The 27317-nt window shown below is 38.0% G+C and overlaps 1 protein-coding gene across 1 annotated transcript; it reads left to right on the plus strand.

Annotated features, from left to right (window-relative positions):
- Nucleotides 1-595: 595 nt before the first annotated feature.
- On the plus strand, nt 596-26179 carry HELRODRAFT_109994 (hypothetical protein; the record flags this gene model as incomplete). The annotated part of the gene is made up of 53 exons (XM_009014812.1): nt 596-676; nt 1021-1080; nt 1475-1611; nt 2714-2744; nt 3203-3253; nt 3412-3491; nt 3818-3901; nt 4342-4465; nt 4892-5035; nt 5545-5643; nt 6097-6254; nt 6535-6691; nt 6922-7005; nt 7220-7399; nt 7546-7670; nt 7817-7924; nt 8109-8141; nt 8449-8516; nt 8885-9066; nt 9563-9697; nt 10117-10206; nt 10380-10489; nt 10559-10732; nt 10861-11050; nt 11507-11667; nt 12167-12316; nt 12825-12928; nt 13177-13245; nt 13889-14016; nt 14455-14595; nt 14724-14882; nt 15091-15252; nt 15304-15421; nt 15623-15729; nt 15802-15933; nt 16364-16427; nt 16593-16663; nt 17111-17185; nt 18018-18276; nt 19584-19779; nt 20030-20133; nt 20434-20700; nt 20969-21074; nt 21705-21912; nt 22226-22324; nt 22643-22935; nt 23329-23548; nt 23889-24099; nt 24214-24322; nt 24636-24792; nt 25172-25312; nt 25488-25659; nt 25863-26179. The coding sequence occupies exons 1-53, from the start codon at nt 608-610 to the stop codon at nt 26177-26179; spliced, it is 7173 nt and encodes a 2390-aa protein (XP_009013060.1). The 5' UTR covers nt 596-607.
- Between the last annotated feature and the right edge of the window lie 1138 nt (nt 26180-27317).

The following is a 27317-nucleotide window of genomic DNA, read 5'->3' on the forward strand; positions in this document are numbered from 1 at the left end:
GAAGGCAAAAAGTATTTTTTTACTCATTTTAATGTTATAAAAGATACACACAACATTAATAATGTATAATTCATATTAACAATCAAACTTTATAGTTATATATATATATATATATATATATATATATATAAAACGAACTACAAACATATTAACGCCAAACATTCGGTAGAACTTATAGAATATTGTAAAAAAAAATTATGGTCTATTACCAACATATATATATATATATATATATATATATATATATATATATATATATATTGATTATATAAAATACCAAAACTATTTCAATGTTTTTGGTACAAGAAACAGAAGAAACCAAAAAGAAAGAATCAATGTCCGGTGAGCCCGAGCAATCGACACTTCCGGTGCGTCTGCCGTGGGGGGTCCTCAGGGAGAGGGTACCCTTCCCCGAGACCATCCACATCAACACCCACATTAAACCAGGTATGTCTTTTCAGCTGCTGGCTGGCCAGACTGTTTGTTTATATTATATAATAATAATAATAATAGTAATAATAATTATAATTAGTAATAGTTATAACAATAATTCATAATAATTCATAATTAATTAAAATATTTTAATGCTCCACAAGGCGAGTTTATTATGCAGACGTTGTTTGCTGAGTTCACTGTCCTGGCGGAGAAAAAAATCAACAATGTCCTTGAACCTCCTGTCAGCTGTTGAATTTTTTTATACGAGTTTCCTATTTCTTGTTGCTATTGTTGCTATTTGTTGTTTTGATTGTTGATGCAACTTTTAATTTTGTTTTTATCATATTTTTCATGTGTTGTTGTTGTTTTATTTTTCTGTTATCTTATTCAATTTTGTTTATACATTTTTAATGCAATTTTGGGTTTTAATAAATTTTTTTTCTGCGAGTTTCACAAATTAAATGAGGCTTTTTTACGGTTTTGAGAATTGTTTTAGAATTTTTCTTCGAAATTTCTGCAAACTTGTTATGCCTTACGCTTGCTATTGTTTCTAATGATACTTTCTCTGGAATATGTCCATCACAGAATCAGGACAAACCTCTGTCTAAGTTGCTGCAGAGAGGAGAGGATGCAGTCTTTGATCAGGTGATCATCTTTTTTTTCATTCCTTCGTTCGTTCATTCATTCATTCATTCATTCATTCATTCATTCATTCATTCATTCATTCATTCATTCATTCATTCATTCATTCATTCATTCATTCAACTATTCATCCATCCATGCATCCATCAATCCATTCATTTAATCAACTATGTATACATCCATCTATTCTTGCAATTTTCCATTTATACATCCATTCATCCCTCAATCCATCCATCTATCAATCCATCCATTCATCAATCCATCCATCCATCAATCAATCTATCCATTCATCAATCCATTCATCCATCAATCCATCCATCCATCAATCCATCCATCCATCAATCCATCCATCCATCCAGCCAGCCATTCCTCTACTCATCACAAACACACACAACAGCTCCTCAGCACACTGTCCATAGTGGCGGAGAACAGCCTCCCCTCTCTCCTGCATGCACTGTTTGGCTGGTACGATCGGCAGAACCCCATGGACGAGGCAGGGAACTGTCTCTATAGGAGGAGCAACAAGTGCAAGGGGTGGGTTGGTGGACGTTCTAGTGGGTGACTGCTTCGGGTTGCCAGTGGCGATGAGGGTGATGCTAATCTTGATGGTGATGATGTTAAGGATTATAATGGAAGGTGTGCGATGAATAAATAGTTTGAGCCTTCAACCTCCGATTGAATAGTAAAGTACAAGTAAAAGATGAACCTTATGTTCTTGCAGCTGTGGGCTACGTTCAGTTAAACGTTAATCAATTATTTATTCAACCCAAAAGCAACTGTTCGCTAGTACTCAAAACTGCAAATTTTCCAATTGTTGGTGATGGTTCTCGGAGAGTTGCGTTAGAAACTATATCTCACTATATTTAATTTAACGACCGGTTGACCAACTTTTTTAGTTTTCCAAAAGGGAAAGATTGTGAATAAAAAAAGCTTATCGTCTCAAAAAATTTTCCTAAAATTGCGTTGTTTCTTTTTGTAGTTTTTTCAATATTGGCCCAAAATTTTAACATGTAGCTTGATGGCTGGCTCTGTATGCGTGCGTTTGCGTGCGTGCGTGTTAAAGTTCTAAAATTCACGTAAGCGAAAGCTCGCACGTTTCTTAATAGCGTCTTAATCAACGTATGAACGTTCTACGTCGCTAACTTGTTTAACTTTCATAATGGACGGCGATAGGTACCAATGAAACTTTCATAGCAATTTTTAATAAAGAATTGTCCAGGCAAAGCAATGCTATGAGACTGAAAGAAAAATTACGAACGCTATCCATCATAATGCTGTCAATTAAAGTGGAAAAATTTTTTTTCAATGGAAACTAATAAATAAAATTTGAAAAATCGTCAATATTTTACTAAATGGCCGATTGACCAACCAACAAACCAACCGACAAACAAACAAACCAATCAATCAACCAACCAACCAATCATCTGCCAACCAATCATCCAACCATTCATCCAATTAGCCAACCAATCATCTAACCAATCTACCAACCAACCAATCATCCAACCATCCAAACAATCAACGAGCCGATTGACTAACCGACCAATGAATTAATTTTTTAAGAAGGACTGTATTGTATTTGGCGAGATAAAGTTTGCGTTAAACTGTAATTTTGAAATATTTTCTTATTTTATTTCAGAGAGAAGGAATATCTTTGTGAAAAAAGAGATGTTAGTTGTTTCATCGCACATTCATTCATTCGTTCGTTCGTTCGTTCGTTCATTCATTCATTCATTCATTCATTGAGGTAATTCGTTCATTTATTCATTCGTTCGTTAATTCATTCATTCACCAATCAACGAACGCTTCACACACATTGCGTTAAATAGATAAGGGATCTCTGTGCATTCGATCCCTGCCACCGCAATATCAGTGCTAGGGACCTTACCCACTACACTACGCTACTCAATCGCGTGCCGCCCAGGACAATTATGATGAATATTAATCTCATATTTTTTTAATCCATTTTATTCACCAAAACTGAAAGAGTCAGCCTAGCAATAAATGCTTATCTAGGCTTGACTCCCATAAAACAATAAATAACAAAATATAGACATATATTATTAGAATAAATTTGTAAATAAAAATAATGACGCGATTATAATGGTTATTTAATTGAATAATTCAGCTAGCTGTGGACTTCGTTTACTGCCTCGTTCTCATTGAGATATTGAAACAGGTTCGATAAGTTTTTATTTGCAATTGGATTTACGTTGTTTTTTCTTTCATAGTTTTTGAAAGTGTCTTTGCGTCAAGTTTATATTTTGAAGTGGTGATTATGGAAATGGATGTTTAATGCATCTAACCTGTAGCCACCACCACCACCACATCTCGCAGCTTCCCTACCATCCGGGACACGACGAACTCATCAACCACATCATCAGTTTGGCATTCAGACACTTCAAGTATAGAGAAGGGTTTGTCTGTTTGTTTTGCCATTTCATGCAACATTACCTGAGATTCATAATTCCATGGCTATCCGTTATTTTTATGTTTTGCATCCATTCCATCATAAGTTTATCGTTAATTTGACACCATTTTTAAAGGTCTGATTATTTTTGATTTAACAGTATTAACTAATATTTGATTGATTGATTGATTGATTGATTGGTTGATTGATTGATTGATTGATTGATTGATTGATTGATTGATTGATTGATTGATTGATTGATTGATTGATTGATTGATTGATTGATTGATCGATTGATTGATTGATTGATTGATGAGTAATTGCACTTGTCAGGACTCAGCTGAACAGAAATGCGCAGAACATCAACATCGTGGCCGATCTCTTTGCTGAGGTCATTGGAGTACTGGCCAAGTCCAGGTGTTGGTCCATTGCTGAATGAACGGACGGATGGGTGGTTAAATAAATGTAGATGGAAAGAATAGATGGATGAATGGATGAATGAATGAATGAATGAATGAATGTATGAATGAATGAATGACTGACTGACTGACTGAATGAATGAATGAATGAATGAATGAATGAATGAATGAATGAATGAATGAATGAATGAATGAATGGACGAGTAGATGGGTGTATGGATAAATGAATGTATGTCATTGAATGGAATACACTTAAAAGTCAATGGGTCTAACGTTTGTTTATCATACATTCAGCATTGGTTCATTTCTACCTAATATATACGTTAACTTTTGTTAAACATCTTGTCGACTGCATTCATTCATTCATTCATTCATTCATTCATTCATTCATTCATTCATTTATTCATTCATCCATCCATTCATCCATCCACCGTACAGGTTCCCGGCAGTTCGCAAGAGGTTCACATTTGAGTTGAAGGAGCTGAGAAGTAAGGAGCAGACGCAGGCCTCCATTCATGGCATCATCAGTCTGCTCATGGGCATGAAGTTCTTCAGGGTGAAGGTCGGTGTCGCTAGAGTTAGAGAGAGAGAGAGAGAGAGAGAGAGAGAGAGAGAGAGAGAGAGAGAGAGAGAGACGATGGAGTGAATAGAATGGAGAGGGATAATTGAATTGAAAATAATAAGTAATAATAATAATAATTTTTTAACGTTAAATATATTTGTAACTGTCAGCACGTGTATTATTTTTTTCATAAATCTAAATAAATACAAACCGTATTTAGATTTATTTATACAAATAAAAACAAAACCGTAATGAGAATGACGGCTTTAAAAATTAAGATCTGAGGTGATGTAATTTCGACGTAACTGGAGCACACACAAAGACACAGACTCACACACACACACACACATGTACACAGACACACACGCACACATGTACACACACACATACATGTACACACACACACACGCAAACACACAAACGTAGATGCATCCGATTGAAGACTTCCAGTCGTGCATACAATTCCTACACGAATGTGGCACGTACTTCATAGAGCTGAAGGAGAAGGAGAAGGAGATCAAACATGCGTTGGCTGGTCTCTTCGTTGAGATACTGCTGCCTGTTGCTGCTGTGTGTGGTCACTTTGTTGTTGTTGTTGGATTGTTGTTGGATTATTGTGGTCAATTTGTTGTTGTTGGCTTGTTGTGGTCTTTTTGTTGTTATTGTTGTTGGGTTGTTGTGGTCAATTTGCTGTTGGTGTTATATTTGTTGTTGATACTATGTTGTTGTTGTTGGATTGTTGTGGTCAGTTTGTTGTTGTTGTAGTTGTTGTTGGGTTGTTGGGGTCAATTTGCTGTTGGTGTTATATTTGTTGTTGATACTATGTTGTTGTTGTTGGATTGTTGTGGTCAGTTTGTTGTTGTTGTAGTTGTTGTTGGGTTGTTGGGGTCAATTTGCTGTTGGTGTTATATTTGTTGTTGATATTATGTTGTTGTTTGGGATTTTGATGTCGTGGTCATTATTGTTGTTTTCTGTGGTTGTTGTATTTTTTGGTCGTTAGTGTTAATGTAGTGTCATGTTTTTATGAATGTTCAGATGTTTCATTTGAAAATTCTACCGCACCCACCTATGACACTCAGGTGGCAAAGAATGAAGTGAATGTTCCAGTCTTGAAGTTGTTCGTGGAGATGTTGTACGTACATACCATGGATCTTGCCATGAAGAAGAGGCATTCATTGGTAAGTCGGCGTTAAGTAGGCTATGGATAGTAGAATGTGCCGATGGATTAACGTATGGATGGATTAATGATTGTTGGATGGATTAATGGATTGATTGATAGGCTGATTAATTAGTTGACAGATGGATAAATAAATGAATGAATGAATGGATTGATGAATGTTCATGAATATTTCTCTAATTCACATTGTTAGTAATGTCTCACTGAATAGTGTTTTTTTGTATCTTATATGCCCACTAATCTTTGTAGCCTCGAATTCATATTTCTTCCATATAGTCGATTTAAAAAAAACAAGTGTACAATTCTACTAATCCTTCCAAATTGCGCAAAGCACGTAAACAAACACGCCTAACATCGTACACATTATACATGCCACACACTTACACACACATACGCATACACATACACACACACATACACACACACACATACACACACACGCACACGTTACCAGGCTTTGTTTCCACTGGTGACTTGTTTGCTGTGCGTCAGTCAGAAGCAGTTCTTCCTAACGAACTGGACGACGTTCCTCACTCAGTGCCTCTCTAAGTTGAAGGAGAGGGACAGCACGACCGCCCGTGTCGCACTCGAGTCACTCTACAGATTACTCTGGTGGGGTTTCGTCCCAATTTCTGATGCTGCTTGTTCCATTGTTCGACGTGATGGCTCAATGGTTAAAGGCGCCTGGTCTCGCTACTGCAGTGACTGGGTTCGAATACAAAGAGATCCTCGCCTATCATATGCAATGTGTATGATGCGTGCTTTTCACGCGTATTCAATTACGCCGTGTGCGTTTGTCGTTGAAACCTCTGAAACAAGCGCAAAAGAGAGAGTAACCTTTAACTTTTTTTCCAACATGCATGCATGCACACATGGTCATTATTTCTCGCAGGGTCTACATGGTGCGCATCAAGTGCGAGAGTAACACGACGACAAACAGCCGACTGCAGAGCATTGTCGGAAGTTTGTTTCCCAAAGGTTCAAGGGTCATCATGCCCAGAGATGCTCCACTCAATATTTTCGTCAAGATCGTTCAGTTTATTGCTCAGGTTGGGCCATTGTCTCCATGTCTCTTTATGTTCCTGATATTTATGCTTAGTGGCATGTTTACCGTAATAATTTGTTATGCTAATGCCTGTGTATAGTTTCCTCGTCCAGTTTAGGTTAAGTAAGTTTAACGCAAAAAGCGTTCTTTATAGTTACGTGTGCCCTGTTGCATTGTTGAAGTAGTGCCCCTCCATAAACCTCTCCGTTATTTATATCATCGTTGAAACTACAGGAGAGGCTGGACTTTGCAATGAAGGAGATCATATTTGATCTGCTGGGTGTGGGCAAGAGCACAAAAACCTACTACGCCCCCGAGGTAGTTAGTTCGTTGTGGTGTTTGTGGTCTTATTTGTGGCTTTCGTTTGCTGCATGACGAGGTGCAAATTTTTACGCCACTTAATAAAATTTCATTTTTTTTTCTTATTTTGCAACCTTTAATGACGTCATATTAATATTTTTAGCACTGTTTGACGTCACGACGTTTCATTATTACATCACACCACATCCCTTTCCACGTGAAACCCCGCCAGCGGATGTGCATAGGACTTCGAGCGTTCCTCGTCATAGCAGACGGACTGCAGCAGAAGGAGATAGAACCTCCGATGCCGCAGACGATGGGGGTGCTGCCATCGGGGGGTACCCTGAGGTCCAAGAAGACCTTCATCAACAAATTCCTCACCGAACAGACTGCCAAGAATATTGGCCTGCAGGTCAATTTCGTTCAATTTTCTCTCGAATTTCATTCAATGTTCTCTCGAATTTCATTCAATATTTTCATCTTAAACATTAACATACATTGTGGATGTGAACCCGCATAAAAAAACACTTGCACGCATTTGCGTATTTTTAAGAACAGGGCTACTACGCACACGTGAGGAAAGCATTTGATTCCATTTTGAAATTTTTGGACTCTCAAGTCGGCAGGTCCATGCTACTCATCAGGTCTGAAAACCTTAACAGGGAAACTGATAATCTGCTAAGGTTGGTCCAGATAACTGTGCTGACGAAGGCGATGACAACCTTATAAAATAAAACAAACAAACGTAAAAACAAAAAAAACAAACAAACATACATACAAAAAACATACAAACAAAAAACATACAAACAAACACAAAATATGATTGTAGTGGCGAGAGAAAGCCAAAGATAGATTTGTTTCGAACGTGTGTGGCAGCCCTACCTCGCATTATCCCCGACGGTATGTCGCAGTACGAACTCATCGACATGATATCCAGGTTACGTGCTGTTCCATACACTTTTATTTAGGTCATGTTTTTATTCGGGTCATGTTTTTATTCGGGCCAGGTTGTTATTTGGGTCATGTTTTTATTCGGGTCATGTTTTTATTTGGGTCATGTTTTTATTTATTTAATATTTTATACCATACAATATTTAGTTGAACCATTGTCTTTGTGACAGACTAACAGTACATATGGATGATGAACTTGGGAAGTTAGTTGTCTGCTTTTTTGTTTGTTCGTTTTTATCGGATTTTGTTTGTAATGGTTGTTTGGTAATGTATTTAACTGTTGTTTGTTAATGTTTGTAATGGTTGTTTGCTTACCCATCATATTTTGTTTACATTAACAATTTTCATCATGATAACATTAACATTGACTCAGGCTTACCGTATGTAATTAATATACACGTGTACATAACTTTTTCCATGCTTATGTAGTATCGACGAGGTATGCTTGTTCTAAAAGTTAAAAAAAAAACAATTATTTGATAACTTTGGAATGAATTTAAAACACGACAGGCTAGCTTTCCAATCTCTACAAAACATTTCGCTAGATCTTCCTGAGTGGAGATTGGACGTTGTTAATGGTGGGTGGGCTGGTTTGCTGGGTGGATGGGTTATTTTGTTGGTGGCTGGTTTGTTAGGTGGACGGGTTATTTTGTGGGTGGCTGGTTTGGTGGGTGGCTGGTTTGTTTGGAAGGGGGATCGGTTTGTTCAGTGGGCTGATTTGTTAGGTATGCTGGCTTGTTATATGGTCTGATTTATTGGGTGGGCTGGTTTGTTGGGTAGATTGTTTGGCTTGTTAGTTGTTGGTTGATTTGTAAATCGTGACTCATTTTCAACGAATGATTTTTTAACCAAGACTCTCATCCAACAACTCATTGCATTTTTTTTCATTCTTCCAAAAATGTAGAGCTTTTGAGAAATTAACTGTTGAAAAAAATCTTGTGATCAGGTTTCGTGCACTTCATTCAACGCGAGGTCACTGATTCCTTTCCACAGCTGATCGAACAATCTGTCAGACGACTCATCTCACTGCTTACTCAGTGGAAGTCATCCGCTCAAACTGCTGCTATTGTCAAGGTTAACATTAACAGAGATGTCATGAACTGTCTGTGTGTGCGTGTGTCCATGTGTGTTTTTTCGTTTGGAATGTATGTGTGTGTGTGCGTGTGTGTGTGTGTGTGTGTGTGCGTGCGTCTGTAGACACAAGTGCATGTATTTTACAGGAATGTGAGGATGGTGTGGTGTAGAGAGAAATGTGAGACTGCTTTCAATGTGCTGGTGTCTTATAAGTTGCATCATTTGATTACGAGAAAATGATGATATGCTGATTTTCGTAGAGGGATAAATTTTAACAAAATCCATTATTTCACATCTCTTGATAATTTTTTACTGCTTAACATGGAGATGTTACAACTGAAGTAACGTTACGAACAGCATATAATTTCCATCACAGGAGAAATCAGAAAGGGCAAACCAGCATCATCAGCTGCAGCAGCAACAAGACAAAAGGATGAGCAGAATGGAGCCAAACGTTTTTGCTGAATCTCAGCAGCAGCAACAGCAGCAACCACAACAGCCACAACATTTGCTGACGACTCGTTTCGCTGCTGCAAGTGAACTTGAAAAGAGTAGGTGCACGTTGCACCTCGTTGAAAGTTTAGCATTGATGCTGCTGTGTAGCTGCAAGCCAATCATTCGCAAGCTGGCTGTCATAACGCTGAAGGAGGCGAGGAACCTGTTTGCTTGCTTGGCTCTGCCTAAGGTTCGTTCTATATCATCCATGAAGCAGTCTAATTATCAGAAGTTAAGGAGATCTTTTATTAAAAAAATGTTAGAAGAATCTAATTGTTGAATTTTAGAGGCCACTGTACGATATTTCTGTTTTTATCAAATAGTCTGAAAAGAAGTTTTTGTTGAGGTGTTTTGCTTTTGTCTATGTGAAATTTTACCAAAAGATATGATGCAGAATCGATTTTTACTTTCTATTTTGTGAGTGATTAGTAAGCAGTTTAGAGGATTTCAGCATTAAATACTTTTTTCTTTAAAATTTTCTTGATATTTATTCAAAAGAGTGGGTACCAACAACACATGAACATAGATAGTTAAAAAATAGCAAGCACTATGTGTGGTACGCAATTTGCAACATTCCACGCACACACACGCGCGCACACACACACGCAGGATTCTGAAAGTTGCGTGTTGGATGTTATGGACCGATCGTGTCCAATCATCATTGAGAAGGTGCTCACTCACTTGCCAGTCCAAGAGAAGGTTGGTTCCGTGGGTGGGTGTAGATTGTTTCAGTGTGTTTGTGTTTGTTCTCTCTGAATTTGTAGGCTGTTTTTAATCAGGACGATGTTGTTGAAAATGTTGTTGCCGTGAGTTATTTATTCTTGTGTGACGAGTTGCATCGATTAATGTCAATTTTTTTCATTGACTTTCAGAACACGGCTCTTTCCTGCTACCCAGTGGACTTCCAGTGGCTGACAGAACGAACTTCAATCATTTGGACATCTGGGAACATGTACAATAACCTGCTTGAATCTGCAACAACGTCCAACAACTCTGCAACAACGACAACAACAACAGCAACAAACCCAACAACAACAACAAACGAGAGCAGCCACAACATGAATTTCAACACTTTAGATGCCGCCTCCTTGGACCCCTGGCTCCAATCAATCGCCATTTTCATGCACAGGGATTATGTGACCGGATGTTGTCCAACGGCCGTGCAACTTGCCTGGGTCTTCCTCTACAATCGATTCAACACCCTCCTACCGCAGGTCGATCCTCTGTAAGTTGGCTACACTGGTGTCCATCATTTATTACTGTATCATGTTCATTTAACAGTTTTACAAATTTTCTCATTAAGTCCACGTCATTATTTCACGCCGTTCCACGTCACGAACTCACGCGTCCCAGCACGATCCTGAGTGACAGATCGTCATCTCTCCTCCGAAGTCGCAAGGCACCGAACGAACGAGAGATGCACATTAGCCTCTGGAAGAATTACGTCATCATGGGATGCTGCATCGCCATGAGGAGCCACTGTGTCGAGTTACATAGATGCATTTCTCCCGATCCAGGGTTAGTTGGATCAGTTGATTATTTGGTTGGTTGATTAATTGGTTGGTTGATAGGTTGGTTGGTAGGTGATTGGTTGTTTGATTGGTTGGTAGGTGATTGGTTGGTGGGTTCGTTGATTGGTTGGTTGATTGGTTTGTTGATTGGTTGGTAGGTTGGTTGGTTAGGGAATTGGTTGGTTGGTTGATCGGTTGGTTGATTGGTTGGTTGGTTGATCGGTCGGTTGGTTGTTATTCAGTTGACGATTGTCCTATCATTAATTTGATAGAATAATTTCATGATTAATAAATGATTGGTTGATCATTAATACCAATTATTAAAAATAATTTGACTAAATGAACGTTTAAAAAGTTGGTTATGCTGTTATTAGAAACGATCCATTATACCGCGCCAATTTTCCGCAACTCACCACAGCCCACTGACTCCAGACAGCAGCAGCATGCAACAGCAGCAGCAACAACAGCAACAGCAGCAACAACAACAGCAGCAAGAAAGGTTCGATCCGACTACAATCCGACCGGTCAGCCCTGGCCTGTCTGCTCGCGAGATGTTCAGGAACCTCATGACCTACCTGAAGTGCGACATCGCTGAGATGAGGGAGACCACTGTCTTTGCCCTAGGGCACATCAACTACCTGGCTTTCAGGTTTCAATAGCTGTTTGTTCATCTTTAATTGATAGTTTTTATAGTTTGATATTGCCTAGTATGTCGATGCACTGGCTGATGTTGCCGAAATATTTAAAGTTATTTCTACCTTTTATCAACAACGACAAACTCAGGGGGTATCAACAACAGACCCACACTCACTCACACAAACACACACCAACACACACACGCGTACGCGCACACACACCACACACACTCGTTCACACATACACCCACACACACAGATCAACGAATTTACGAATAAATCAATTAATCAATCAATCAATCAATCAACAACTAATGAAATCAACGCATTATAAACATTTGCGTACGACAGGCTGAAAGGTATTAGAACTTGTAAGAATCCAGTTAGCACAACCAGGCACATGCAGTCATTGCACCTTTGCGTTATTGTAATCTATTTAACATGTAGTTGGCTAACAGTGACGTCATATTTGTGTAGTTCATCAACAGTGACGTCATAATTACATCTTCACAGAGATCTTCTCGACGAGTTGCTTCAACTGATAAAGGATGCGATCGACAGAAGGACTGAGAAGTTGAAGGGGAAGAAGAAGAGGGATGTGCTAAGGTTGTCCTTGGTCCGCATCTTCCACTACATGGCTGAAAATCATATATTCACTCTCTGGTTAGTTGGCTGTTCGTTTGTTCGTTCGTTCGTTTGTTTGTTCGTTCGTTTGTTTGTTCGTTCGTTTGTTTGTTTGTTTGGTGGATGAATGGATTGGTTGGTCGGTTGGATGATAGATTGGTTGGTTGGTTACTGATTACCACTTGAAAAGTTTGTTGATTTCAATTTTCACATATTCAAGAATACCAAATTTCCATCAAACAATAATAATTCCACAATTATCAACATCTATTCAACATATTTGAACATCTGCTCAACATTTCCGAACATCTACTCAACATTTCTGTCCATCAATCTACCATTTATTTTCAAAATTACACGAAAGTTATAGACAGCCACGCAACATTTAGCAACAATTTTTTTGCAAACACACGACAAAAGCGCGCACACAGAGAGAGAGAGAGAAAGAGAAAGAGAGAGAGGGAGAAAGAGAAAGAGAGAGAGAGGGGGAGAGAGAGTATTACACGCATACACACACGTACGCACACGCACGCACACACACACACAGTTCCCACGAAGTGGTCTCCCAAGTAACAGATTCCCTGTGCAGCACATTTGTGGAGTACATTGATGGCACGAGGTTCTTACTGGAACATGAAGCCGATAAGGAGGGTAGGTCGTGTGGTGGGATGATGATGGCGATGAAGATGATGGTGACGATATGATGGAGATGATGATTGATGGTTATGTTGATGTTTACGATTTTGGGGATGGTGACTATTATGTAAATGACTTGATTGTTTATTAATTAAATAATTAAATAATTAATTAATTAACTTAAACTGTGTTTAATTAACTAATTAATCATTTATTAATCATTATTTCATCATTAATCTTCTCAATCATTTGTTGCACTGCAGGTTCAACTTTGAATGAGATTAGATTGTACTTCAGTAAATTTATCCATAATCTCATTAAGAATACACCAGGTCTGTTTGTTGTTTGTGTGTGTTTATCTGTATGTTTATGTCTGTACTTGTGTTTGTGTGTTTTGTTGTGTTATATTGTGCTGTATTGTGTTGTTTTGTGGTCTGTTGTATTATATTACACTGTATTGTATTGCACAATCTGCGTTGCATTGTATTGATTTTATTGTATTGTATTGTATTGTATTGTATTGTATTGTATTGTATTGTATTGTATTGTATTGTATTGTATTGTATTGGGCTGTACTGAAATATATTGTTTTGCAAAATTTCTGGAACGCTTCTTCTGAAAAACATCAGAAGTTTGCGAGCTCTCTTTTTTGTATACATTTATTGTTGTATGTGTTGTTGTTTGCTTGTATGTATGTGTCTGCATGCCAGTTTAAAGTTTATATTTTATCTTTTTGTTGGAAAATTTTCAACAATTTTTGGACTCAGTGACATCTTCATTTAAGTTTGATAATTTTCAATTATTTTCATGCATTTGAACACGCTTTAATGCTCACAGACATTTGAATGCCCCATATACACATTTCACTACACTTGATTGTTTACACAAATTTGATTACCTACATACATACATTTGATTACTCACATGGATCACAAATGACATAAACGTGCACTTGCAAATTTGACACGCCGACAGTTTCGAAGCGTCACAAGTTGTTGTCGCAGGACCTGAGGGCAGGCCTCTGCACGTTGTTTGCTACCTGGTGTGGTAAGTTCGGTCTGCCGCTTGTTGGCGCTGATAAGAGGTTTGTGCTGTCATGTCATGTCATGTCATGTCATGTCATGTCATGTGATGTGATGTAACGAAAAATGTAAGTAACGTTGAGATACAATGACGAGATGTTATTTGGAGCAATGTTTTGTGATGTAATATTTGTTATGCAACGTGCTATAGTTATGTATTATAACCCAACTACACGAATGCTGATAAATTGGGTAATTATTTGAATATAAAAAGACTAAATTTTGATGTTTGAATGCATTTCAAAACTTTATAGATTGTCGTGTTTCGTAATCTAATGTAATGGAATAAGACGGAATCATGCTTGATTTGTTTATAAGATAGATACATAGTTGAGATAACATGCACAATATTACTGAAACTTCAGTATATTTGGCTTGCGTATGTTTTAATAAGAAGTGCTCCACCTATTCGACATTGCTCCCTGTAGCTACAGACACCACGTGCGTCGTAACGATCAGTACAGCGAGCTGGAGATGGCGGCACTGCAGGCCTGTGCATCGACACTCTGCTGCGGTCCTGTCTACGATCCCTCCAACCTCAACGAGGGCGGCGACATCTACGTCTGGCTCAGTAAACTCCTGTCCGTCCACGATGAGAAGGTAGCTTGCTTCGGTCATCTCTGCTTAATTGAACTGTTGGACGTCATGATGGCAACGCTTAATAGAAATTCGAAATAACGACTATAAACATTCTGATTAAGTTCTTTAAACATCATTCTCTGTTCCAGATCTACAAACTGGTGCAAGAGACGATTGTGTTGCTGCTTGAGTTCAACTCGGAGGCGCAGACATTACTGGAGTGGGTGCTGGATAGGTGCTACACGGGTTCCAGCGAGGTGGCCGATGGCTGCTTCAATGCGTTGGCTCTTGTCTTCAATGCCAGGTCAGTCAGTGTAGAAAAGTTCTGGTGGTCAATAACCGTTGAATGTTATTCTGGAAGAATGCAGAGAGTATCATTTATGTTTATTATTCCCTTATTTCTCATAAATAACTTTTTTATATTAGTTTGAAATCGAAACACTAATACACACACACATACGCACACACACACACATACGCGCATACACACACAAACACACACGCACGTACAGAGAGTACCCTTGCGAGCAGATGTCCATGCTGAACGTGACCCTCATGTGCTGCGGATCTTCCAGGCCAAACATCCACAACACGGCCATTCAGCTACTTCGACTCCTCTACAAGCGCTTCTTTATGGATGATGTCGTCATCTTGCACACCACTGCAGCTATCGCAGCGGTCTCGTCGACAGCGGCGGCCACCACGACAGACATGACGAATGATGAGGAGGAAAGGAGGAATGCTCTGAGGGAAGAGTTGTTTAACGGATTGAGTAGTTGGTCTCAGCTTCAGATCTCAATGAGGTTGGCACTGCTCCATCCGGATCTCACCATGCCCATGTTCTCTGGTTTGTCAATTCTTCGCCGTTGGCATCGTGTTTTTGGCTCTTTTGTTATCCATTTAGTTTTGTATTAGAGTTGGTTTCGTCTGTTTGAGTGATGTATCAGAGTGTCTGAGTCGGAGATAGTTCATCCGACTCCAACGATCTGGAGTTGTCATGCAATCAGATTGACGTATCACGTAAAAAAAACACGTTCCCACAAAACAGAAGTGACTCACAGACTGACATCGGCCCCTCCCTCCATCTGCCAGAACATGCTGAACTACATCATCCCGTGGTTGCACAACGTTGAACTGGTCGACATCAGTGCCGCCGTCAACAACAACAACTACCACAACAACAACAACAGCAACCACAACACTCTGGACTCATTGAATTCATACAAGACAAACTTCCTGACGAATCCATCGTCAACTGCAACAACGTACACAACGAAACCACCGCTCTCTGGGGTGGGGTGGGGGTCGGCTGAGGCCACCAATATGGTTCTCAACAATCTCATGTACATCACCATCAAGGTAGCTGGCTAACTACATGTGTGTGTGTGTGTGTGTGTGTGTGTGTGTGTGTGTGTGTGTGTTCTGTCCATTTTGAATTGTTGTTACATGTTGTCGCATTTTTGTGTTGTTGTTGATTGTAGATTACTGTGTTCTGTGTTTTGTTTTTGTGTGTGTTAGTTTTTTTTAGTTGTTGTGTGTTATTTGTTGTTGGTTATTGCTTGTTGTTGTTGATGTTGTCATGCGGTTGTTGGAAGAATCCACAATTTTCTTCTTAATTCTACTCATCAATTTTAATTTGAGTTATTTTATCAAAATTTGTTCATCATTGTTACCAAAAAATGATAAGCATTGTAATCTCGTTGGTTCAAATGGACGCTGTTTCTTTTATTGTAATGATCTTAAGATAGTAACCAAATTTATTTAAAAAAAAAAACAAACATGTGATCAGTTAGGAACAGTTCATTCAAAAGAGATTGAGAACTTGTGGTCTGCATTGGTCGCATGTTGGCCGGGTTAGTTGTCTTATTCGTTCATTCTTTTGTTTGATTATTCGTTCATTCATTCGTTCGTTCGTTCATTCATTCATTCATTCATCCATTCATCTATTCATTCATTCGTTATCCATCCATTCACTATCCACACACCATCCATTCATCATCTAATGGCAATTTAAACAGGCAACCTTCCAACCATCATAAGGTACCTAATCATCATCGTCGGCATGTACCCACAAATCATTGTCTCAAGTGTTAGTTGGATATTCATTCCTTCATTCATTCATTCCTTCATTTTTTTCATTCCCAAGATACTTTAAATTGTGATACACTTTTAACTATGATACTTGTGTATCAGTCGCAGATATCTTTTAAAAAATTACGTTAAAATGGATACTACGTGTTATATTAATTACCGTTTTATAATTATATTTTTATTTGAACTGCCCAATAAAAGTTGTTAGCTGTTGTTTGTTACATTTGTAAATTTTTCGTTACAATACCAATTAATTATTTGGTATTTTTTGATCAATCTGTCTAGACTTTGTATCTGTCTAGACTTTGTATCTGTCTAGACTTTATATCTGTCTAGACTTTATATCTGCCTAGACTTTATATCTGCTTAGACTTTATATCTGTCTAGACTCTAGAGATACATGTTAGATGCATTGAATTTATTGAATTTTCAATTGAATCAACAGGCGAAAAAGATTATAACGTATCTGGCTAGAACTCGCAAGGACCATCTGATCGACGAGCTCATGAACGAACTGAGGGTAAATATATCATTTATTTATTTTATTCTATTTTATTTTATCTTTCATGTTGAAACATTTTTATTTCTCCGTTTATTTATTTTTTTAATATTTTTTATTTGTTTAATTTCGTACCACTACCTTGCATGCTGTAACAGTTTCTGCGTCTGTCAGATCCTGATTTTTAAAGAATAATAAAAAAAATAATTTTAGTTACAATCCGTCTCGTCATGTTTCATTTCGCAATTCACTGTCGCCCATTATTTTCTGTTTATTTATTTGTCTATTTATATCATTTTATTTATTTATTTTTTTAATCAATATTGTGAAATTTAGATTTATTTTGTTGCTGATAGTGGAATTTAATTTGAGCCCTTTTTTATTTATTATCTTATGTTTTCTATTAATTAATTAATTAATCTATTTATTTTATTTATAACATAATTAAATTAAATTAAATTGTTATCAATGTATTGGAAGACATGTATCGAGATTTAATTGATAGTTGGATTGTTCTTAGTTATAGTTTGTTTGATATTTGACAGTTGTCTTTTTCAAAATCTTCTCATATTTTACGCTTCAAATTTTTCAATTTTGCAACACCACACATAAACAAGATTGATGTTTTATTTCGTATTGATTGCATATCTACATAAAGTGAAATAGGATTACTATCGAGCTGTGGGGTTTGAAAGAATGAGTATTCGTTTTCATTACACATATCAATCAATTGATAGACAGTTCTATTTGCCAACCGATCAATCAATCAACAATTCAATCAGCAATTCAATCTGTCAACCACTTGACCAACTAATCAGTCAACCGCCCGCCTGACCATCCAACCAAACGACAGACCATAGAGCCACTGAACTTCAATGTAGAGCGAATAGAAACAGCTCCGTTCTTCAGGCTGACCAAGCGACAGATCGCAACATCAGCGAGTGTTGACGACGATGGCACCAACAATGTTGAGAGGAACTTGCAACATCATCAACAACAGCATCAACAACAGCCTCAGCAACATCATCAACAACATCTTGGACTCATACACACAAAGAGACACAGCGCTGAAGACCCATCCAAGCTCATCAGTGCTGACCTGTTGGTGCATTGTGCTTACCTGAATGTGACATGTGTGTTTGTTCGTGTGTGTGTGTGTATGTGTGTGTGAGTGTGTGTGTGTTGTTTTGTAACTTCATGTGGCTAGAATTTGTATGTGTGTGATGGTATGTATTGGTGAATATAAAGTTGTTTGTTGTGCATGCGTGCATGGTGTTCAGATGCAACGATTTACATACCTGTATACGCTGTTATAATTTTTTAGTTTTTAATCATCATCGTCTTCATCGTCGTCTTCATCATCGTCTTCGCATTCGTTTTCATCTTCGTCGTCATTATCTTCTTCATCCTCGTAATCGTCGTCGTCTTCATCATCTTCTTCCTCTTCATCATCATCATCTTCTTCGTCCTCTTCATCATCATCTTCTTCTTCATCATCATCATCCTCCTCATCATCCTCATCTTCGCCGCATTCATTGGCATAATTGAAACAGGCCTGGCCCAGCAACAGTTCCCAACATTCGGCCATCAACCAGTCCTAACAACTTCAACAACTCCAAGAACTTTCAAGAAGGTAGCATTTGTTGTGTGTTTGCAGCTGCTGTTGATATTGCTGCTATTACTGCCGTTAATGTTATTACTGCTGCTGATGTTGTTGCTGTTGTAGTTGCTGAAGCTGTTGTCGTTACTGTCGCAGCTGTTGTTGGTACAAATGTTATGTCGGTTTTGTTGTTGCTGCTACTGCTTCCTGTGTTGCTGGCACTTTATAATTGACGAGGGCATAATAATTGTGTAATGGACTACAATTTTTTTTTGTATTTTTTAATGATTTTATTATTGTTGATGTTTATTTTTACGTAGTGACGTTTTAAGGATTGTTTTATTCATCTTTGGCAGTTTCCTGTTTGAAAGTTTGCCGCTAATGATTAATGTTTTTATATTTCAACGTTAAACCATTCTTAGGAAGTAAATGTACATTTTAAAATACTAAAATTAAATGATTCACAATTAATTTAATTTAATTATATAAATTAAACACTGAATTGAGAAATCAAATAACCTCTCACATCTTCATTCATTTATTCATTCATTTATTCATTCATTCATTCATTTATTCATTCATTCATTCATTCATTTCATTCATTCATTCACATTCATTAATTCATTCATTCATTTATTTATTCATTTATTCATTCATTCATTTCATTCCATTCATTCATTCATTCATTCATTCATTCATTCATTCATTCATTCATTCATTCATTCATTCATTCATTCATTCATTTATTCATTCATTCATTCATTTATTCATTCATTCATTCATTTATTCATTTTATTCATTCATTCACCATCAACACAGCAAATAACCAAATTATATTCCTCCACTTCCCAACACCAGAACTGCAAGGAATTTTCCAGGATCCAGGCGATCTGATGAGGTCCTTGAATCCGCACCAGCCTCACCCCCTACCGATGCCTGCTTACGGGGGGTTCTATGCCCCCCTTTCTAACATGCTACCCTCGTCCACCCCGCTGCCAAATCCACCGTATCAAAGGTTTGAAATGGTTTTGGATATTGACGATAAATTTTACTTAGTTTTCAATTTCAGGATGTATTAATGAATAGTTAATATAGAATGATCTGCCGCTAACTTATCACATTGTTCTAGTCTTTTCATTTTTTTTATTCTTGCTATCATCGGCCACATCATCGTCATCATTATCATATTTTCTTTGCAATCAACCTCCTATCGCGATGTACAACAACACATAGCAACAACAACAACAATACGACAACAACAACAGATGCAACTTGGCGATGATGTTGTTGACTGATTTGCTGATGGACGGCATGGTTCCTGTTGACTGGTCCATGCACACTCCACTAATCCTCCACATCATATTTCTTGGTTGGTTGGTTGTTCGATCAATCGGTCGGTTGAATCATCAATTAGTTGATTGGTCAGTTGGTTGGCTGGTTTGTCGATCGGTCAACTGGTTGGCTTAGTTATTATTTTTATGATTTTTTGGCTCATTTCTTGAGTCTAGAATAATTTCATTATTTGTTTTTTAGTTGACTGTTTAGGATGATTATTTCAAGTGAATCTTCTAGCCACTAAACTATTTAAACCATACTATACATCTTACTTTCATACTTGGACATATTATTTACTCCATTGAATCCGACCTACAAACACCATTGAACAAAGGTCTGGACAACACTCGACCACTGATTCACGAGAACAGCAAGCAGTTGCTGCTAAAGTTGCTCCTGGCAACCACACAGGTCAATCCGTTCTATATGGCGCGACTGATCATCAACAACCAGTCGATCAACGAACCTACCTACTTGTTCGCCGACAAACAACGAACGTCGTCGTCATCGTTGTTGTTGTCATCTTCCTCCTCCCTCATGTCTTCAGTTGCTGGCTACCGGGATGTCCTTCCTGGTTCGTCATTTGACATATGGATGCTATGTCCTTTAATGTTTGATACTATTTTTTTGGCTCACTCTGTGTTTACATTGAGTTTTGTAGTTTTTGAACATTCAGCATTAGCTCTTCTATTTCATCTTTGATTTACATGTCGTTGTGATAGTCTAGTCTTTCTTATTTATGATGATGTTGTTAATATGTTGGATAATGTATATTCTATTCAACTGCATTTTGTCAGATGAATTTGGAGACAGCGTTCAACCACAGCAGCAGCAACAACAGCAGCAATTAACAACAACCTCAAAGAAAGTTGTTGACAACTTGGTTGTAGATAACTTTGATACTCTCCCGCCAATCACTGTCATTGAGACAGTCGATCAAGCCACAAAACTAATTATCGAATTTCTTCTTACGAGGTTGGTTGGCTGATTGATTGATTGATTGATCGATTGATCGATTGATTAATTAATTGGTTGGTTGGTTGTTGGTTGATTGATTGGATGATTGATTGATTGGTTGATTGATCGATCGATCGGTCGGCTGGCTGGCTGGCTGGCTGGTTTGTTGACTGATTAAATAGTCCGTTTGTTGATGGCTGCCTCAATTCAGATGCCGTAAGAAATTGTTTAGCTCATGTGCATTTGAGAGTTGCTAAAGAATCTTGATTTTGTAGATTTCACTCAACATATTTCTCGATGCACGTATGCTTTTGTGTGTTTTTCTTACGGCAGATATCATCAGACACTGGTGAGTTCACTACAAAATAACATTTAGGAAGAGAAGAATTCAGCTGTAACATGAAACACTGTTAGCTAGGGATAAATAAAGTTATGTTGAACTAGGTTATGCTAAGGGCATGTTGGTCAATTCTTAGAACAAAATCCCACGAGAATATTGTTAACCGCAGTACAAGCTGAATCTTTTTAAAAATTTAATAATTTAAATTTATTAAAATAATAAATTATTCTTAATAATTTGTATTTGTTAAATTTTTGAGAATTCACGGATTTTTTTTTTTAAACATTTTCAACGAATATGTCCAGGAGATGCCGTCCACTGTGGAGTTACGAGGACATAACGTCGAAGATGCAGCACATAAAGAGTGTGGAGCACATTGAACATCTCCTGCAGTACGTCGTGCTGATACTGAAGCACGTGCAGATCCAGGCTCACATCGAGCAGAGGTGGGCGCAAGAAGCAATTCACATGGCTCTCTCCTGCTCTTCTAGACATTATGCTGGCAGGTCTTTCCAGGTAGGAGCATGGATGGATAGATGAATTGATAGATGAATTGATGGATGGATGGATGGATGGATGGATGGATGGATTAATAGGTGGACGGTTGGATTGATAGATGGATTGATAAATAGATAGATGGATAGATGAATTGATAGTTGGATGGATTGATGGATGGATAGATGGATGAATAGATGAATGAAGGAGTTGCTGTATAGAAAGATAGACGGATGGATGAGTAGATGAATTGATGAAGTTGGTGTCGATATTTCTCATTTTTGCACAAGTCACCAACTAGAATAATTTTTATAAATGCAATAAACCTTTCAAGATCTTCCGATCTCTTCATATTCCTCTGACGGCTAACGATCTTTGCGACGTTCTCTCCCGTCTGGTTGAGACAGTAGCCGAGCAAGGGGAAGACATGCAGGTTGTTTGTTTGCTGCTACTACTGCTGCCCACCGTTCACTTGTACTGTTTGTTCTAGATAGATGGCGGTTTTGATTGTTTACTATGTGGAATCATATCTCTACATTTAATTCATGAGTCTCTAAACGCATATTTAAACTCTCATTTGAGAATGAGGTGCTTACTCTATGTTATCACTAAACTTTCATTAAATAAGTTGGATTAGATTATATAAAATAGTTGGTATTATTTTAATGTTTCGCTCTAATGAATTTGAATTCTTAGAGGAAAATACATGCATTCGTTTGCCACTAATAACATCTTTTAACATACATTGAAGGGTTACGTGACGGAAATAATGTTGACCTTGGAGTCGGCGGTGGACCACCTCGATGACGACCTCTGCCAGACTCTCAAGGACGTTTGTTTATCAACACCCAATCTGGACAAGATCACATCCTCCAAGTTGAACCTGAACCTCAAAAACTTGAGTTCGCTTCGACAGCAGCAGCAGCAACAACAACAATCACAACAACAGCAACAACAATCGCACCAACAGCAACAACAACAATCACAACCACAGCAACCGCTGGCAAGTTTGTTGTATCGCAACAACATCAATAACCCGTCATCGTTAGTAGCCAGGAAGAACATCGTATCATCACCTCCCATCATGGAGCACAAAGGTGTGCAGCGGTGTTGTACGTTGCTCTATTGTGATGGGAATGTATGTGGCTAATATGCATTTGGTTCTATTTGCGATTGTTTGTTTATTCTACTAATCTTTTGTTTTCTACATCATCTTTGTTTGTGTGATAAAAAAATTAAAAAATTTTTTTTTCAAAGTAGTTATTGGCGTTGGAAGTGAAGGATAGTTTTTATATAATTATTATGATGCAATTTCGCTTGCTCAGAACTTGTTTCCATTCCCCAACAATCAAAATCGACACAAGCACAACAAAAACAACTGCTGCTGGAAACGGATGTTGCCAATGATGCAGCAGCAGCAGCAACCTCACCACCGAGTTCCATGTCGTCACCATCGTCAACTTCTCCATCGACGTCTGCAAACAACATCAACCTGCTGCGATCGAAGAGCACCTTATCACTTAAGCATGCCACACCTGATGCTCTACTGCATGAAGACCGCTTGAATGTCCTAGCGCAGATGTTCTGGATCACAGTTTCACTCATGGAGTCTGATTTCGAATATGAGTTCCTTATGGCTGTCAGATTACTGGATAAGGTTGGTTGGTTGAAGGTTTGTTCGACTGGTTGTTTGGCTGGCTGGCTGGTTGGCTGGTTGGTTGACTGGCTGGATAGTTAGCATATTTGTTGATTTATTAACTTCTGATTTGCTAGCTAAGTTGAATCTGTTTATTTTTTATTTTAAATCGATAGAAATTGGTTTATGTTTGTTTTTATGTTTATTTGACTAACATTTTAAAGTATGTTTTTTAATTAATGAAATAATATGTTTTTTTTTTCAAATCTGCATCTTCATGACTTTATTCAATCAGTTTGAGTGATAACACTTTGAAATGTTCCTCAACACAAAGCAACCTCCAACCACCTCCAACATCCAGGTTATAAATTACATGCCTCCCAATCGTTCTGAATGCTACGAGAAACTCGACAAGATCTTGCACGCCATCTACTGGCACGATTTTCCAGGGGTGCATTCACTTCTTCTGAAGGGTCTCACTTCGAACCTCACTCTGGAGCCCACCTGGAACCTTCTATCCAAACTCACTGACTATCTGACTGTCAACATCATCGATCCAACTGGAAAAGATGGTTAGTGAAAGGTTACGGAAGAGATGGATGATGCTGAAGATGACGTCATCATCTTATAATATTGTCATTTCAACTTGTTCGTAATTTCCCTTGAATTCTGATTATTTATGAAAGGTCTGCCGATGAATATCGTCGCCCTCCTGCCAATGTTGGTGGACAACTATGAGGAGCCCACCAAGAACAACAGTAATGCTGCTTTCAGAATTGCTGAGGCTAGTCGCTTGTTTGGCTTCTTTTTGTCTTTTTGGCGGTGAATTGATTGAGCTCTAAAATGAAAATATGTGATTAAAAGATTTGCGTGTTTTTTAGAAGAACATTTTTCCACTAGATGTTTACTGTAACGTACTAATGGTAAAAAATATGAATTTGACTGATTGATGTCAATTTTTATTGTCAGTCATTTTCGAGAAGAAAGTATTGTACATTGAAAAAACATGTTTTGTATGCCGCAACAAGATGCAAACACACTACATGTAAGAAACGTGCATAACAATTGCTCGCGACTGCCTGCGACAGATGTGTCGCGTGATGCAGAGCACAGGAGGACTGGAGCACCTGGCCAGCGTCATGATCAGTTACAGTCAGCGGACGTTCAAGAAGGATTGCACGCAGTGGACCAAGTGTGTCATCAAGTACCTCTTCGACGTCTACTCAAGCATCAGTGATGCTGTCATTGCGTTTCTGGTCGAGGTTGTGGCTGTTCCTTCGTTGTTTCGTTGCATGGAATGTGATGCGATGAAAGTTTTGCTTGGACGATGGGAATGATAAAAATTTTGTTGGGTCGACGCGTTGGTTTGCAATGGTGAGAACAGGAAATGTTGCAAAAGTGTGCTAAGTTTAGTTACACAGTAACATTTATTTATTGTATAGCATTAGCTGGCAGAGTTCTGGCAGCTGAAGTACACGTGTCTGCATGCGTCCATTCATTTTGTCCTTTTCCTCGCCTGGACAGAATTTTTGATTTTTTTTTTTATTCCATTTAAACATTTCTTGTCTCCGATTATTATATATCCTGATCGCTAAAGACCAACCCTCCAATAATGTCATTACGATGAAACCATTGTACGAGCAGGTGCTGGACAAAGGACCGAACTGCACCCAGGGACCAGTTCTTCAAATCTTGCTCTGCATCGTCTTATACGTTGATATCTCTGTGTCTCCATCACCATCCATCAATGCTGACCTGCTCAGAGTCGTTGCCAGATTTATTGAGGTGAATAGAGTGTGTGGCTCTTCTTTATTTTATCCGTGTTATTTATTGTAAAGATATTTGTTTTTGTTTATATAATGATATATTTTCTGTACTTTCAAATCGTCAGATCAAAAGTTAATTTTCTTATGTGATGATGTTTTTTTAACTGACTTCTTCCCATGGTCACCTCCGACAGAACCCACACCACTACAAGGAAGCCCAGCAGATCATCAAACAATGCGTATCTCGTTCATCATCTCTCACCGCAGTACCATCCAACAACAACATCAGCAACATCAACATCAGCAGCAGCAACAACAACAACATGGTCAGTAACAGGAATTCCATGCTGATTACGGATCTTCCTCGTTTTGTCCCACTTCCGTCGCACGGGGGAGCGTTTACGACGACTGAAATCAAAAAGGAATTGCCTGGTTGGTTCGTGATTCTGCGATGGGGTGGTTGTTTGTGGTTGTCTGTTGATTCTGTAGTGACGAATGGATGATAATATTTACATTGAAAACAGACAATTGCACGAATTTTTCATCTTCCAACTCATGAACGTTCGCAGGGCGAACAATGGAGTTCAGGTTCGATTCCTCACAAATCCAAATTATTGGCGCCAAATACTGGGACCTGCAAAACAATCAACAACAACAACACCACCACCACCAACAACAACAACAGCAAACATTCAACACATCAACTCAACAACAACAACGTCATGACACAAACAACAGCTCGACCAAATTGGGAGTTGGGGCAGTCATGGAGACGGGGTCGATGAGTACGGGGGCTTCAAGTGGAGAGGGAGGTGCTCTGAGCAGCTGGAAGAAACCGCTGGCATCTCAGGTCGGATTATTATCTATCTGCTTATTTCGCATTTGATTAACTCAAGGAAAAAAAATCTGGGTAATGATTAAATAGTGTTTGTATTTTTGTATCAAAATTTTAAAGACATAACGCGGCTTGTTAATCTCGTAATTTGGCATCATCATTAAGTTATCCTAATCATATTATCATTCAACATCATTGGATCATTATTATTTTTCATAATAAATAACATTGTTACGACTTTATCATTGCATCGCCGTCATCTTCATCGTCGTTATTGCGTCATAACCAAATTACCATCATTACATTGTCATCATCCTCATCATCATCTTTTAGACTCGCACGAGGGAAAGATTGGTCAGCCTGCTGAATTGCTATGGTCCACGGGTCATTCCTAAGAGTCCCTCGGTTGGTGCATGCTGCATTACACGTGTTTGTTACTTTGTGTCTGTTGTTGTTGTTGTTGCTGCTGCTGTTGTTGTTGTTGTGTATTTGTCTTTTTGTTTGTCGTCGCTGACATTGCTGCTACTAAGTTACGATGTTTTTAACTCTAACTGTTTTTTTCTACCTAGCTTTCGGTCTTCTTATTTTGGTCGTTCATGTTATATTGTTTAATTCTCACTAGAGTTTGCCTATGTGATGCAGCATGGCTTGATTTTGTTTTCTATCTCACTGATTATATTTGTCGCTATGATTGCATCTTTTGTTGTTTTCGTTCATATTTTTGTCTTGTTTGTCGTAATTATGTTTTGCAATTTTACCTTTATTTGGTGCCGATCTTCTTGATGCTTAATTGGTTTATCATCACTTATAGATGACGTTATTACTACTGCTTTCGTGAATATTGCGGATTGTTATGCTACTGTTCCTTTTTTAACATTCCGATCGTTTGTGGTGCAATATTTCAAGATTTTTAAGTTTTTTACGAATGTTAAAATTTTTTATGATGGTCTGCTAGCTGTAGATAGGTTTACGATAGGTTGGCTAAGAACTGCTAAAAAATATTTATTTCTTATTTCTTGGTTGGTTGGCTGACTATCTTTTGAAATATTAGGGCGTAAGATGTTATTTTTTGTTGTTTTTTTTTTATTGTAAATTAATGTTTTATTATCGTAAATTATTATTTTAATACTGTAAAGTATTGTTAGAAATGTGTCAATTTTTAATGAGATTTGAGGATAGGTTCCTTCAT

Source organism: Helobdella robusta (genome assembly GCF_000326865.2).
Source record: "Helobdella robusta unplaced genomic scaffold HELROscaffold_14, whole genome shotgun sequence".
NCBI lineage: Eukaryota > Metazoa > Annelida > Clitellata > Rhynchobdellida > Glossiphoniidae > Helobdella > Helobdella robusta.